This window comes from Camelus ferus, chromosome 5 (genome assembly GCF_009834535.1).
Source record: "Camelus ferus isolate YT-003-E chromosome 5, BCGSAC_Cfer_1.0, whole genome shotgun sequence".
Taxonomy (NCBI): domain Eukaryota; kingdom Metazoa; phylum Chordata; class Mammalia; order Artiodactyla; family Camelidae; genus Camelus; species Camelus ferus.
Genome location: NC_045700.1, coordinates 56,976,215 through 56,993,785, shown reverse-complemented (window position 1 = coordinate 56,993,785; position 17,571 = coordinate 56,976,215). Strand labels below are relative to the sequence as shown.

General features: G+C 37.0%; 1 protein-coding gene across 1 annotated transcript in view; it reads right to left on the bottom strand.

Moving 5' to 3' along the window:
• Window positions 1–340: 340 nt before the first annotated feature.
• The window catches only part of FAM171B (family with sequence similarity 171 member B), a 59,334-nt gene continuing 42,103 nt past the window's right edge, over window positions 341–17,571 (bottom strand). The window contains exons 4-8 of the mRNA XM_032479884.1: window positions 15,461–15,619; window positions 12,825–12,995; window positions 9,689–9,805; window positions 5,266–5,389; window positions 341–4,966 (exon numbers count right to left, since the gene is read on the bottom strand). Of these exons, the coding sequence (XP_032335775.1) occupies window positions 3,622–4,966; window positions 5,266–5,389; window positions 9,689–9,805; window positions 12,825–12,995; window positions 15,461–15,619 (1,916 nt within the window). The 3' untranslated portion in view covers window positions 341–3,621. The remainder of the gene's footprint in view (window positions 4,967–5,265; window positions 5,390–9,688; window positions 9,806–12,824; window positions 12,996–15,460; window positions 15,620–17,571) is intronic.

The following is a 17,571-nucleotide window of genomic DNA, read 5'->3' as shown; positions in this document are numbered from 1 at the left end:
AAAGAATTTTTTTAAACAGGGGTTGGCAGGGGATATTGTATTATTTTATCATTTAGAATGTAAAATAATTTGCAACTCCCAAAATGTCTATCAGATTATCTTTAAAAGTCTTTAACTGAATGGAAAAATAATTTGTGTATACTCAACTTTAGTAGTAAAAATGTGAACTTTGGAGAACATGAAATACGAAGAGAAATCAAGTTCATTATATAAACAAAGGATATTCAAATGTTTATTTTACTATAAGTGTAATAAATAAAAAATTGAATATTTACTAGATTAAATAACAATTTAGGGAAGAATGTTTCATGGTTTACCCCAAATTAAACAATGCATCAAGTACATTTTTAGATTTATTTTATTATCTTTAATGAACTATAACATTTTACAAATCTTCAGATTGTTAAGTTTTCAGCAGTAAATATAGTAGTAATGGCAATAAATACACTGAAATGTGAGATTCCTCTGACAAAAGAATACAAAAGATAGAAACACTTGGAAACAAGAGGGCAAAATGTCAACTCTAGGTCTAAGATGGAAATTAATTGTCAAAACTGTCAAATTCTTTACAATGCTAGTACATGGAGAAATCAGTAACTCGAGCCTTCCCTATAAATGAATATGTAACTTTGAGCTTCACCTTCCTGGGAAGTTTTGAGGGACATTATTTGACCCACAGATCTCTAAAACTCTACACTATGTATCGATACCAGAAGATTCAAACACACAGAAAGTGATCTAAAAGTGACTGCCAAAGCAAAGAAGTGCTTTGATTCCTCAACATTTGTGACCTTCGTGGTATACTGTGTATTTATTATAAAAGGGTGTGTAATCCCTATACAACTGCATAAATGTCATAAAAATGGATTTTATAAATTCAGGATAATATGTATTCAAAAATACATATAGCTGTGCTTTAGTAAATGAATCCATCAGTTAATTGAGGGATAACTTTGCTTTTAAGATATATCCAAAGTATATACAAAGGATCCACAAATGCTAACAATTTGTGACCAAAATCCTCAAGATTTTCATTTGCAGAAAAACTGTTGGTTTTCAATTTAAAAATTTTAAGAAACTTGTGAATATTGTAGGTTTAATTATCACTTGGGTTAAGAAAAAGTAGATGGCTTCAGCTTTTTAACAGGAAATTTGTGAACCACTCACAAATGAGAAGTTACACATTTTTGATCGTTAGAAAAGATAAGTTGCCTATAATTCCCAATTGAGAACAGAATGTGCAGTGTATAAAAAAATAAGATTTTATTCGGAAACCAAAAAAGTATTTCTAGAAAAGCCCTTGGGGATACATCTTCTCATTTCCTTTACACAAGAAAGTAAGTGGCATACCTGAATGGTATCCTCCTGTATCAGTGTGTGCACTCGATTACCAAGATGAGAGATTAAACATTTTTAAGGGTGGGGAAATATACACTTAAAGTATTGAAGTGCAACATATTACTATATAGTTTCTAACTTCATTCCAACATAAACAGTGTATCAATATAAACTGGATTCAAAAAAGAAACACCAAGAGATGTTACTGGCATGCAAAATTCATTGTTCCAACGTGAAACACTAGATCTATATATTTAATAAAAACTGCACATCTGTTTTAATTTGGCTAACAAAGAAAATGCACATTTAAGAAAGATGTTCCATATCCTTCTAATAAAGCAAGTCTATATCAAAGGCACTTCAGCAGAGCACTAACTCCTTAACCTTTTCCAAATCATTTTCATTTATGCCACTTTTCTTGCATCTTTCTGTATAAGACTAGTAAGAAGCCACCTCTAATTTTGGATCTTATCGCCACCACCCCCCAAAAAAGTAAATCTAGGTATTACCCACAACATGTATCTCTTCCCTGGATTGCTGTAAAATATAGCAAACTTTTGCCTAGGTCTTTAAGTTCTTTGGGTTAATACAGAAAGGTAGGAGTGTTATCTGACAGGTTACATACTTCAGAAATGATTACAGGAAAAACTGGCTGAAGTCTACTCTATCTTGGGGGGAAAAGCTGTTGTTTTTCATTGTATATCCATCTGTAATTTGACTGAAGCTAAGGTGGCTAATTTCAGTTCTTTCAACTTGTTTATGTACCTTGGGTCTCTATGTTGCTCCCATGTTAATTAGCAGGGCATGAGAAATAAAGCAATTTAGTTTCATTTTTTTCCCTCAAGGGAAAGGGGAAGCTGTTTCAGACATTTGCCTTTATGGAAGTTTTAAGAAAAATGGGATGAGTTGATTTTAATTAACAAAGAGCTTCATTTTTAGGACATAAGAATGCTAATTCTGAGTTGAAGATACTTATAATTAAAAACAGCTGTTGAATTGTGTTCCCACTGAATTCCTTGCGATGATGAAAAGAATGTATTCCAAAACTGGAAAAAAGATGTTATTTATGTAACTTACAGCATTTGCATGATTTAAGAAAAATTTTTTACTTTTCCCATGAAATTAAAACTGGCTTTCCCAAACATATTTTATGAATGTCAATAGAAGAAAAAAACTGAATATATACCTGATATCCTGAAGATATTTTTGAGTCTCAGAGAAATGGCATTTTTTTCCCGCTTGACGTTTCAAAAAAGTGAAATGTTTGTTTCCTTTAGCTCCACCTAGTTTAATTATTGGTGTTCATAAGAAATTGTCAATTCATTGATTTTTTTAATAACATGTAATAGCATTTAAGTGACTGAAATCTTTTTTTGAATAGAAGAAATATCTTAAAACTGACTTTAGCCTACATATATCAATGAGTCTTAAACTAAAGATGGCGGAGGGGATGTTTGTTTTTTGGTTTTTTAGATTGGTAAAAAGTTTTCCTTCACAGCTAAGCTCATTTCACTTCTTGGTGGTGTGGGAAGGGGTAAGAAATTTTTAAATAAAAATTCAGTATCTGAGCATTCATTTCTCAGATTTCTAACAAATTGACACCTTATTTATTCTGTGAAGTTACATCCGAAATAATCGAAGAGCTGGCATTTCCCTCTCACAACCAAGTAGCTTTTTGCCCATCTTATATGAGTATGGAATTTACTTTTGGGTTGATACAATACACATGCTGTTTATCGGGGGAAAAACATGTGGTTTGGCTTTTGAACTCTAAAATAACATCAGTCCAGAACATTTATCAAGTTACTTTCAAGTATAGGCAGTAGAGAACGCAATAGTAACATTTCACAAGAATATGATGCTTGAAGAGTACAGTGTCATTTCTAAACGTTTCACAGGGGTAGTCATCAGAGCAGAGGCAACATTTTTGAAAGCAACTTTAGGAGTACACTTTTCACTGTTATTCTGCAGGGAATCAGGGCTAAACTTGCTGACAGAGCAACATTTTCAGATAACTAACATCTCGAAGCTATGTTATATTTTGAACTCTTGGATCATTCAAATTCATCACCCAAAAATAAATGAAAAGAATAGGCCAGAAAAAGCATTCCTTGGTATCTTTCTCTCACTACTGCATTACCATTTTACTATTTACTCTGCTTGAGACATGTCCAGGGACCACGAGATTCCTCAGTCTCAACTTTTAAGAAGTTCATACGGCAATTTACAACGAGAAGCAAGGATAAACAGCACGAGACAGCAGAGACACAACCACTCTTGGTGTTAATTTATGGGAATAAGTGGGCGTTCCTCTCGCTTCTTCCAAATATTAGTCTTGCTATCTTTTTTGGCTAGCGGTGGCCTGCCCCTTTTCTTAGTCGGGGATATATTGGCTTCAAAATCTTCAACAGTGCTTTTTCTTCCTGGGGACTCCTCCCCAGGGTGCTCCATGATAGCTCCACTCCCTGCATCTAGGATGTGCCTTAAAGCTGGGTCCTCGGGGGAGCAGACAGTGGTTCCACTCTCACTACTGCTCAGGTCTAAATCTTCTAAGTAAAGGATCTTAGGCTGATGCATGCTTTTGATGAAAGTTTTCTCCCTCTCCAGTTTTCTGCTTGAGTGGTGCTCGTTCATGTCCACCCCCGAGTCCAGACTCGTATCGTTGCTCTGGGTTCTCTTGCCCTTTTTCAGGTCTATGAAGGAGTGCCTCACCTGTGCGACTGGCTTTCCATCAAGAGACACGAACCAGGCTCTGGGGTGGGGGGAGGGCTTTCCTTTGGACAGCTCTAGCAGGGTCTGTTCTGAAATCCCTTGAAGCTCTGACGAGAAGGGAGTCATCACCACAGCTTCATTTAGTGTTCCAGGAACAGAAACAGATTCTAGTAAGCTGTTTGAATACCGGCTCCAATCTGAAGTCTGGGATGGCAAGCTCTGTTGACCTTCGAGTGGGATATTCTCTTCCCTGGCATCTGGGGGCTGTGCATGAGAATGCATTGGCATTTTGGGCAATGTCTGTGTAAAGTTCTCTCTGTTTACTGGTTCCATCAACTGGCCATAGACTAACTGTCCCTTTCTTGGCAAAGTAGCTGACTTAGCAGTATGTAACTGCTCTGGGGTGGAGAAAAGGTCAGATGTCTGAAAGATGGCAATGGGCTGGCTGTAGATGTGCATTAGCTGTTCAGGAATGTGGGGATGCCCATACACCTCTTCCTTACCTGTGAGATACCTCTTTTCCTCTTGAGCATCACCTAGAGACGAAGGTATATTGTTGTTAACATGTTTAGGCTGTTTGGCCCCTACACTGGACTCCAAAGACTGTGTTAGGTTTCTTGAGTAATTATTTTGATTGACTGACAGAAATGAAACATCTTCATTGTAGATTTTTAAATTGTCCCGAGTTTTTACCACGGGCACTCTGTCTTCTGCTTCTACCTTTGATGGTTCCTTTTTCTGAGGGCTGTACGAGGAGTTTTTGGCATTGAATAACTGTGACTTGTCCTCAGCTTTTAATGCAACTTTGACTGAGCTGATGTGATTTATGTGTGTTGTTGAAGTTGTCTGGTCTCTCTTGAGGACCTCAAGCTTAGTGACATTTCTTTCTCTCTTTTGCGGAGTACCACACTTGTCCCTAGAGTAGAGGGGAAGGCAAGAAATGCTTAAAAGTTATGATCTAGAAGGCTTCATTAAAACAAAAAATTCATAATATGTTTATGATCTAAAAGGCTTCATTTAAAAAAAAAAACGTTTTGTAATATGCTTATTGTGTCTGCTATGCTATTGTCAGAATGTCCATTTTTATTTTAGTCTACATATTTTAAAGACCAAACCATTGATTTCTAGAAATAAACTCTAATACACAGAGCACACACAGACATGATACTATAATCCGATAGTTTCTGTGTTCACACACCTTAATATTGTTCTTACCTGCAGTAACAAAGAAGTACAGCAAAAAATCCAATGACAATGACTATTGTTCCTCCTAATATGGCTGTAAGAAACACTGTGTGGTAGGCAGTTATGTCCTTTGAGTCTCCATTTATACCTGAACCTAAATATAAACAAAGAGAAAACATTATTTGAGATCAAATTTTCCACCGTGTCCTATCCTGGGCGAGGCAAATGAAGTATGTGTACACATAGTTGTATTTGTTTGCTCGCCTCCCATGGCAGGCTTCCCTGTGGGTGGGGAATACCTTTGCTACCCACTTCAGGCTTAATCAACTGACTCACTCTGCCCAGTGAAATGTGAGCACCTTAAATGAGGCTACATGAATGAATGGCCTGTCCTCTTGCTAAAGCACCCTATCATGTGAGCAGTAAATCCTAAAGTTTTGCTCTTCCTTCAACTCAGGTTCTAAACAAAGAAAAAAGTGTTGAACTGAATCAAGCCAAGCCCAACATTCCTGAAATGAAAGCAACAAGTAAGTGTTTGCTGTTGTTAGCCAGAGACAACAGGTTTGTTTGTTACGGCGGCAATCTGAGCATTACAGACATCGGTACCAAGATGCTGAAATGCTGCTATAACAAAAACCTAAAACATGTGACACTGGCTTCCAAGCCAAGCGCTGAGGAAACTGCTGCAGGAGGTAGTAAAAATGTGGTAGCAAAAATATTTGGTGGAACAAACTGGGAGAAAACATTTCTAATGAGAGTTTTGTGTAAAAAGGTTTTGAGATAGAATGTTGGTAGTGAGTACTGATTGTTAGCTGCATGCTATTAAAAAAGAAACCTCAAAGATAAATTCAAAAAAGAATTTGCCAAAGTAAACAGGGATGAAAGGACCAGAGAGAATCCAAAAATTGGGGAACCTGAATTAAAAGTTGCAGTTCCTTCCAGCTGGGCTCTAGAATATGACGATGCTGTGATCTCAGTAAGCTAAGCCCAGCAGAGGCACAGGTGACCCCCTCTTCTTCCTTATGAGAGCACATAAATCCAATGCTGTTGTAATCAGCTTAACTGCAGGAAAGAGCAGACTAAGCACCGGCACCGGGATGACTGGTGTAGCCTATGAAAATAAATGCAACTAATCTTGAGATAATGTTTCAACATCACTAACACTTCATTTTGCTCAAAAATGTATGTAACAAGTCAGTATCAGCTAGATTCTAATATGTATTCAGGGTGATAAAGCGGGGAGAGTGATGAGACAGCCGACTTCCTGGTCATCTCCACCATAAGGAAATGTCCAGCATAAGGCTCTCAACTTCACCAGGGACACTAGAAAAACTAAGGATCATGAGGTCTTCAGACCCTTTACTTTTATCAAGTTACATGATGCAAAAGTTAAAGTACCAGTCATATTAAAGGGTTTGGAGAAGCAGTGTTCTGGTTATGTGCCCATTCAGACTTTGGAGCCAGAGTGCCTGAACTGGAATCCTGGCCTCACCCTTTATTTCTGTGTTGTTTGGGGCAGGCTTCATTTATGTGTGTCTCAGTCCAGATCTGTCATCACTTACCTGTGTGGGCGGTTACAAGGATTAAATGGGTTAATACTTATAAAATATTTAGAACAGTAATAAGCACACGATAAGCGCTCAGTAAGTGTTAGCTAAATTATACTGCTGTTGTGTTAAATGAAACTTCATATAAGAACAGGCACTTCCAGGATCAACCACTCTTTCCTCTGCGGTAACTGATAAAGGGTTTATCATATCGAATAGGCAACCAAGTACAGCACTGCACAATGTGAAATTTCTTCAAACAAAAAAGAAAAGTAACAATTCCATCTGCAGATTCTTATTCAGGATCCAGAGCTGCCACAAAGTAAAGTTTGATTATAACTGGGAGAAATTCAACTTCTGCTTCTAAGAACATATGAATATATATACTTCCACAACAGAGTAATGCTAATGACTTACTCCACAGAATTACAACAGAACTCACTTTTGGAAATATAAGGCTGACATTGTTGCATTTGCCCCAAGTCTTAAAGTGTGTATGGCAATAGCAAAAAAGCACAGATCTGCACATGTGTGTGCACACACATGCCCAAAAGGAGTTAGAGAGGTAGAAAATTACAATCTCAATCAAATATACTTGAAAATGCATATTTAAAAACATTAATAATATATTTTTAATAAATTAACTCCATACTCAGCCACCCACCTATAGCAATTTGTGAAAAACTGATTTTAATTTCTTGCACTTAGACAGATTTCTAGAATTCCTTGAAAAAATAGTAAGATGTATTTTTAAAACATATTTAGTATATTATTAACCACATTATAACTTAAGCAGCTCCAGCATACCAGACACTAACTAGCCCATCATAGGACCAATTTTGATTTTACAGTTAACACTCACATCCTAAAATGTGTAGGAACATTAGTGAGCCTCATAGCCAACTCTCGCAATTTAGAAAAAACTAACACTCAGATGGGTAAGTACTATTTCAAGTTCACCCCGTTAATTACTGGCAAAGCCAGAACTACAATCAGGTCATCCCTATTTCTAGTGTAATGTTCCTATGACTGTGATATGCTCACAGAATGGATTAAAAAAAAAAAAAAGCATCACTGAAAGGTACCTAATTCAAATGGGAATCCCACACACACTTCCATTTTAGTACTCGGATTCACACAAAATTGTTCCCAACATACAAGCTAAAACAAAACTTCCACCTATTTTAAAATTATTTCACCTTTTATAATTCATAGTCAGCTTGTATAAATTGGTTGCTTCGGGCAGATTTTTTGTGGCAAGTGCTCCTTCTCTAGAAAACTCAAGTGCTCCTTAGGTTATTTTTTATTAGAAATGAAATAAGATTAAGTTGAGTTGAAGTATTAAATTAAATATTAGTGCTTTTTCATCAATATTTCATTATAGTTGCAAATCTAGAATGGAATAAGGTCAGACAGCTGGCAAGACTGCATGATATTTTGCACCATGAAAAACAAATAACCACCCTCTGGTTTCTGAATAAATAATCTCGTGAACACTTGAGTTCAAACAAAAACAGAACATCCCTCTTGATCATAATGGTTAATGGCTTAAATTTCTCCTGTTGGAATACTGGCTACAGAGAAATGTATGCAAAATGTCATCTACATCCTGGATCAGGGTGTGCACTGGAACTATTCCTGAACAGCATGAAATAGCCAGCTTGCAGCTGCCTTTCAGCTGGAAGCCAACATATTAGATAAACCAAAAGAATTATCACTGACACATGATTAAAGATGGAGTGACATACACATTCGGCTTTCACACTCTCAGCATCATTTTAGTGAATTTTTTGGAAAGTTTTGTTTTTATAAATATACAAACCTATAGGTTAAAGGAGAATGAGATAAGAGACAAGAGCAACGAAATGCTGAAGGCTGGAAAGTTGATGTAGCAAAGCTGGCAGCTGGGAAAGCCAAGAAGAAACTCAATACCAGCAAATGCCCAAAATGCCTAGAAAGTGATAGCAGGCCTGCAGTGCAACCAGTCTACACTACAGCAGGTTAGAATATTCCTTTTTTTAAGAAGCTTTAATGGATGAAATATGCAATGTTTGAAAATTTTGAGAGATTTACACAACTGGAGATGAATGTAGGATTTCCAAGTACAAATTACATAGATAGATCGATACCATGTTAGTCTAGGAGATGTGAAAATACTCCTTTCTCCTAGGATATGAATGGTCATTCCCAGTGGACAGCTCTTGGTTCCTGTTCACCTTCTATATGTCAGGCCAGTCTTCATTCGGGCTGTCACTGGTCTTATCCTGAAAACAGTCTGGGGACACTATTATTCAACAGGCCTTCCTCCTCCCCACCACACCTCCATGAGGAGTATCCTCATGACCCACGTTTAGGCCCAATGCTTTATCCCTAGAAAGATGAGGAACAGATGAGGAAGATACTGCAAAGGGTTGGAATCAGCTGTCAGGAAGCAGCAATATTCCAGAGACAGTCAAGTAGGCTTGCTCACTGGGCCCTCTTGGATGCCTGCCTTTTAGAACCTGGTTCTTCAGCCTTCCTTGGGATCCTGCAAACTCTCTGTATCCTAATACATTTTTTTTAATTATCTAAAATCTGTTTCTGATGCTTGCAACCAAAAGCTCTGACTGATCTGGGTAGAATTTCTTCCTAAAAAGTAAACTAAGAAAATCCTTGATTAGAACAAACTTCTTACTTCACAGATTCATCAGATATTACAGCTATAAATGACCTTAGAGTTAGTGGAACTTAATCTTTCTTTATACACATGAAAAAAATAAAGCTGAGATCAAGAGACTAGAAGCTTTTCCCAGTCATACAGTAGGTAAGTGGCAATGCTTAGAATAAAATGGGAATCTGCTAATATCAATTCCAGTATAAGTATTTGGATTTCTTTAAATTTACTTTTTGACTCATTTTTACAATACCTCTGGTTCCTGGAAGTGGAGCTGCTATCCAGTAGCCCAAATGTGGTGCGTCGTAAGTCCAAATTAAATGATTATTATATTCCTTGACCATTCCCCGGCCATGATTTACCCAAGTACCTAAAAAGGAAGGCAAGTTAAAAATACTAATCAGTTTATCTGTAATGCTGATAGTTTGCTGACAGTCACATGTGGAATACTTTGCAGGACTTCTTAAAAGATTATGAAACCTGTGGCAATATATTATCATGGGATAATATATATATTATAACATAGTATATATTATAATATATAAAAATAGAATAATTTGAACGGTTTGTTATGACTAAAGGAAATAAAATCATTATAAATAAACTAAGGATGGAGACATATTTAGGGAAATCATGACTCTCCAAATAATTAAATTACACACACTGAGAGATGTCTTAAGGATGTGAGTAATGAAAACCAAGTTTATCAACAGGTGGTTATTTGCTACCTGTTCTGGGATTCTGATTAAACACGTAGAGTGTATATTTTAGGGCCTTATTAATTTTTAAATTAAATACTGCTTTTTTCTAATACTGCTGGCATACTTCTAGAATTAAATTTCTTAAACTTTTTAAAATGTTATCTTATTCAACAAAATGTCATCCATAGAAAAAAGAATTCGGTAAAACCAAAGTTTAATGAAGTTCAGCAGAACAAAGCTATTTATGAGTTTTGTGTGTATTGTTTCAGTGTGATGATAAAGCTCCAACCCATAAAATAGTGTTTTTGATAAGGTAGGCAAACTGGAAATGATGCAAATGAATCAACCTATTGCTCTTTAAATAGTCACATTAAAATTAAGCATTGCATGTGTGATAAATCAATTCAAAAGAGACAAAGGCCTTTGTCAGGAGGAGCAATTGGAAAGGAGGGCTCTAAATAAAGCAGATACTCTTTTTTAAAGTGTTTTAAAACAATTCTCTCATTCAACAAATTATGAGATTGAGGCCCAAATAAATTGATTAGTTCAAAATCACACTGTTGGTAAATGGACCAGAATCCAAGTCATAGAGCTCTTGATCTAATAATTTATGATAGTATATTACTGTGATACTGCTTTATAATAAGAAATGTATGTATTTGATCTTAATCCCCAATATTGGCACAGAGCTCCCAATGCCTTGGAATTTAATTTTCTACTTGATAACATCCATAAAGCTAGAACGAGTGTCTTGTTGTTCACAACAAGCTGTTTTCAACCCCAGCTGAGTTTATGTTAATGAGATGAATTTTGGAAAGTCCTCACAGATAGGAGGCTGGTTGCCAGGTGAACCAACCATGTGACTAGAGAGTTGGACCTTTCAGCCCCACCTCCACACATACTTCCAGAGAAGGGAGGGGCTGGAGATTGAGTTCAATCACCAATGTCCAATGATCTAATCAACCCTGCCTACAAAATGAAGCCTCCATAAAAATCCCTGAACTACAGCATTCAGAGAGCAGAGCTGGTGAACACGTGGAGATGCAGGGTGATGCAACCAGAGGAGACAGAACAGAAGCTCTGTGCCCCTTCCCCCATACCTTGCCCTAGGCATCTCTCCCATCTGGCTAGTACCAAGTTGTATCCTCTTGTAATTTACTGATAATCTAGTAAGTAAACTGTTTTCCTGTGAGCTGTTCTGGCAAATGATCAAACTCAGGAACCACCAACTTATAGGCAGTCAGTCACAAGCACAGATGACAATCTGGACTTGCAGCTGGCCTCTTGAGTTGGAGGGTACAGTCTTGTGGGACTGAGCCCTTAACCTGAGGGGTCTGACACTACAGGTAGAGAGTGTCTGAATCGAATGGAATTTTAGGACACCCCAGCTGGTGTTGGAGAACTGCCTGGTGCAGAAAAACACCCCCAGAAGCGAAGTTTTGAGTGTGGTAGAGTTGAGAGAGGAGTTTGTCCCTTATAACTACCACTGTTAGTTATATAGTTTCCAGTCTTTCTTTAAAACATAGATACATTATTACTTACCTTCCATAGTGAACATAGCCTCACTACTTACCCTTCCAGTTGCAGTGAAATCTCACTCCAAATCTCCTGAGGATCAACTGCTGTCTAGCCTCAGTCCATGTGACTAGTTTGGGGCTCGAGTCCCAGCTCTAACACATCACTTAAGCCTAAATAAATCTGCATTCTATATGCAGGCCACAAAGATTGGTTCTGAGATGGGCATGCATACCCTGCTCTACAACTGCAGTGAATCCAAGAGCTTGTGTAATAACAGCTACTAGGAAAAAAATCTCTCTTGGAAGATGGACTTCAACTTGGGTAGGTGTAAATTTAGGCACGTACAGTCTCCTTGCCATTCAGAAGGGACATCGTATCCCAGAAAAGTATTAACACGGAAAGAGATGAGGGAGAAATCACGTCTTGTGAAACTGTCTAGGCTGTGTATCATGACTCACTTAAGACTGATCATATCCTTTGTTTGTTTGTTTTTTAGTAAAGACTCCCAGCTTATTTACATGGAAGCACAAGAACAAAACCAAGGCAAGCAGAAGAGAAAAAAGTGCTTCCAGCTGCTATTTAGGAGGCTAAACTCAGGGAACAAAATTGGTAAATTTTTTTTTGGAAAATAATCATTCTGTATCTCTATATAAAACAAAGTTATTTTCATGAAATCAGCGTACATTTTTCAATTGCTTTAACCAAGCTTTTAGATATAAATTCATATTGCCTATCAAAACAAAAACCCACAAAAGGAGAAATAATTTAAAAAATAAAAATGTTTCCTGCTCAAAATGTTAGGGCATATAAAAAATGAGAATGTGAGTAAATAATGCTATTTTTAACTGTAGTATTGAAATCATTTTCCTCACAGTTATAATAATCAAAGTGGGGCAAATTATGGTCATTGACAAGGTACTTAATATTATAACATTACTGATTTAGTGCTCTATAAAGATAAAACATTCAAAAATAAATATTTTATGTTTTAAATAATGCATATTAAATTTTAATATTTTGTATAACAGTATAGAAATTTTATTATTTGCTAATTATACCATGATAAAGCTGAAAAAATTTTAATAAAAATATAGAAACATTAAGATAAAACATACAAATGCTCAAATCAAAACATTCAGAATACAGAATATCTTCACCCAGCTCACGTACCTGTGTTCATATCAAACGTCCAGGCAGGAACGTGATCCCCTGCACTTACATCATTTGTATGTAGAAGGGGGAGAGAAACTTGAATGGAGCCATCCACCTTTAATTCTTTTCCTCCAGAATATATTTTCACACATATTGCAGCAAGAGGAGTCAATTCAGTGCTTTCAAAACCTAACAAAAGACAGTTCATTAAAATATACCTGAAACACAGACTGTAGTTATATGTTAACAACACATTAATAAGGGCCTAACACATCCAGTTCTATTTCACCCAGGGATATCCATTTAATATCAACTAGATACTGGCTTCTAATTAAGGATTTTTAAACTATAAAATAGATCATAAATGAATGCTATACTTATGTAATGTTGACAAATCAATATGAGCCTTAAGATCTAATTCTCTTTCATCTGATTTAAGGTCACTGGAATCTAATTCAATGTTTTTAAAAACGTGCAAGACCAACAGGAAGGCCGTCTCTCCGAGGAGGAGACACAGCTGAATGATAAGGTAGCATCCACGCAGAGACCTTAGGGAGGAGCTTTCCAGGCAGAGGGATCAAGCCCACAGCCCCCAGTCAGAAGTGGTCTTGGCATGTGTCAGAAAGAAGACTGGAGGGCAGAGGGAGATGGAGACAGCACAGGGGCTTGGAGGCCATGGAAAGGAGCTCTCATTATCACTACCACCGCACCTGGTAGATGTCTTCAGCCATCAGTCAGGGCAACCACTGGCTTATTGAAAATTTAAATATACCATTAAATATACCATTAACTTCCATAAACTTCGTGAAACAGTACAACCATATCCATAAGATGAGCAGAGTGATGCCATACATACTCTGGAGACGAGTTACACTGGTAAGTAAGGCAACGTAAATACAAATAAAGTGCTATGTGATCTGTAAGGAATTATGATCTCTTAAACTATAAAGACAGCTGGCTTTCTAAAGTGACTGCTCTTAACTCCACCCCCCAGTTCTATGTAGTCAGTAGCTTCACATAACTGAATGCAGCCAAAACTGATGAGATCGCTACACCACTGTTTGGGAGACGGCTAACTCAAAAATGAAGGAAAAAAGAATGGTACAAGGGGAAAAAGAGACTGAAAGACAATGAGGAGGAGGAAACTAACAAAAATTTTTCACACTCACAGAACTCTAGAACTGTGCAATCCAGTACAGTAGCCACTGGCAGCATGTGGCAATTTAAATTTAAAGGAAATTAGCAATTTAGTTCCTCAGTGACCACAAGTGGCTAGCAGCTACCATGTTAGGCAGAGCAGAACATTCCCATTCTACAGCAACGCTCTAGAACTTTTAAAATGTTAGCAGCATTCTCCAGATAATTGAAACATTTAATGAATAATCTCAAAAGCAGGTGGCAGAGGAATGCCGGAGGGCAGAGCACATTACAAGTCCTTCTCCGAATCTAGTGAGTCTTGTCCATAAACACCCTCCAGTGCCACGTGTGCTTCATCTGTGGTGGTGTATGCTGGTAGCATTCTTCTGATGCTTTGATTTTGAGCATTCCTTTGGCAGGTGGCTTAGGTTGGCTTCCTCAAGAAGCAGACCCTGAAATAATCTGGAGGAAGCACCCACCACTGAGGGAATGGAGGAGTAACAAAGAAGAAGGAAGGAAGCCAAGACGTGTTAATGGACAGGTATGTACACTTTATGGACTCTATCTGTCATTGGTTGAGAGCTTGCCCCTCGTGAGGGCCAAATCTGCTTCCTGGACCAGGGAGTGCCCATGGGCAGAGTCACAGATGTGTGCAGTAGGAAACACAGGCTTGTAACAGAAGAGTGAGGGTCATCTGGCTGGGGCATCAGCAGCATCAGCTAGAGCAGGTTAAAAGAAATAGAAAACTTGCATGCTTATTACTCTGATTTCTGACTGTTCCCCCAAATGATATGGATCAAAAATTTGACTCAGGTAAAACCATAAAAACCATAAAAATTACAGATTGTCTGAAGTCATCTAAAACACTGGAGTTTGTTAGGTGCAACAGTGGAACAAGTGTGGATGTACAGAGGGAAGACAGTTTTTATAGGGGTTATTTACAGGTGAATTGTTAAATAAAATGTAAAATTCCATCATCTCCTTAACTTAGGTCATGACAGCCTTATGTAAATGTATTAGTGCTGTTGAATCTGAAAAATATCTTTTCGTATTTTCTCTCTAAAATTGTAACAATGAAAAGAAAAATTTCCAATTGCTTATCTGAATCTATAAACATTTTTGTAACAAGTATTGATACTTCTGATCAATTTGATAAGAATGAATAGGTCAAATTACAAAAGTATGTATAAACTTCTTAAATTTCCATTTTTAAATTTTTTTTATTTTGCAAAATTACACAATAATCATTACTATTTTCTATAACTTGTTTGCCTCCTTTGGATAAAAATATCCTATAAGTTTTCCATTAATTTGAAATAATGTATGCAGAAGATTCTTGAGTGATCTTTTATTGGACAATAATAGACTTGCCTATAAACATTTTAATAACTAAATTTGTTTCAAAAGTAACATGTCTCCTCCAAAGCTTAAATGGATATCAAATATCTAAATAGTATTTGATGAGAGAGATTTATGTACTTTTTTAAAAAATAGATTTTATATAAATTAGAAAGTACCTGACTTATTGAGAGTAATTCCAGTTGTATACAGAAAATTGTCCACTTTCAAAAATTGTTGTAGAACCGTAAGATAGCCTGTAACGTTGCTAATGTGATGGTTGTCGGGTAGTTTAATTAAGGCTTTTGAAAACTGAACACTTGGTTGAGATTTGGCATCTGAAAAAGGAAGCCTCATTAACAAACAGACAAAACAAACTCATATTAAGCACAGTATCATTGGTCAGGACATTTTACTCTAAGGGAAGCAATTACTTCTAAAACATTACTAACATCTCATATAATTATTATTTTATATTCAGGTCTGAATAAATTAGAAATCTCCCTTTCTTTAGATCACACAAGGCATCTTTAGCCTAGAGACTGCATGATTCTACTGCCCAGAATTCCTTCACCTTCGAGTTTCACTCTAGGGAACCACACATTGACCCATGGCGTTCATGGGGGGGTTCCATTTCTTAAACAGGAATAGTGTGCTTGCCAGAATGGGCTGAAACCAATAAAAAGCATCTCATTATCCTCTTGGCCACACTGATTTGTTGAATGACGGGACTTGTGACAACCACAGTTAATGAGATACTTTTCCCCACTGGATTTTACTTAAGCAGGTCTATGTCAGAGTTGCAAAAGCCACCTTGTGACCAAAAATGAGACTCATGTGAAAATTGAGACAATATTTAAGGAGCAGAGAGTTAAGAAATGGAGAGAGGAAAAACTAGTTCTCAATTATTTCAACTGAAGCCCTGATCAAGCCATGTCTAAAGTTGGTCCCAATCCTACGCTTATCAGTTATTCATGCAGTCAATAAATAAGTGCCTCCTTTGGGCTTAAGCTAGCTTAGGACTGGGTTTTCAGCAACTTGTAACAGAAAGCGTCTCTGACGAGAAGCCATATACTCAAGTGGGTAGGTTTCTCTATCAGAAATTAAACACACATTAAAAGTCTTTCAAATGCCACGCACTCAATTTATATATATTATCTCATGTTAATAACTTTGAATTGACTATCTTCTAGTATAATTTATGGAGAACTCAGTGATAATATTTATTTTTTCTATAATCTACATATCTTTAACAATCCAAGGTTCAACTCTTAAATCACTGAAACTAAAAATTACCAGGAACAATCAGTTAAATTCTTAGGATGAAAAAAGTATCAGTTTTTAAAGAGTTACCTGACCAACTAGATTTTGAGAATTATATTACATTATTTATCATCTATGTATGAAGCTAGAATACCTGGAAAATAAATAGTTAGGGGATATAAAGAAAAACAAAACATCCATAAAATATTATTCTTGTTAAATTACCTTGAGGGAACAATTCAATACCTTTTGATCCCTTACAGGTACTATCAACTTACTCTTTTAAACTGTGTGGCTTAATTATGATGAAAATCCAACTGTCTTCACAACTGAAAACATGTACACTAAAGGGAACAACTAGCTGAGCTTCTCTAAGGTTTTATACATTCCTGAAGTCTCTTATTTCTCCTGCTCCTTTTACTACAAACATATCTACACATTTTCACTATATTTTCACTGTTCAGATAAAGTCCTGGAAGGAAAAATACAAATGTTTAATGGAAATTAAGAAGTGAGGATGTGTACTAAGGAAAGCTTTAACATCAGAAACATCCATCCTTTCCCCACTGGCCTCATCCATGGGTCAACTCTTAGGGAAGTGAGGCAGTAAAAGGAGGGACCTGAGAATTCAGGAGACCTCAGTGTTCTCACGGAGAGGCGCCAAGGCATGGCAGTAGCACCGAGACAGATGAGAGCTCACCACTGCTCGGTACGCTGGCAAAGGAGTGACCCATGAACACACTCACACTGACCCATTTATGTAACCTAGCAGAAATTACGATTTGTAATGGGGTTCGAAGAGCCCAGTAAAGAGCAGGAGTGCCCAAATAAAACCAAAACAAATAAATAAAAACACTGCAGAGGGACTAGGGAGAACCTGATTTCACTAAGGCCCCAGCAGCATAAAATGTGGCCTCTCTCTGTGCACATATAGTTCCTGTTTACTTTTCACCCGTCACACACAGCTCCACATCCATCCGTCCTGCCATGTACCAGCAAACTCAGTTCATGCAGAAGAGTCTACTGC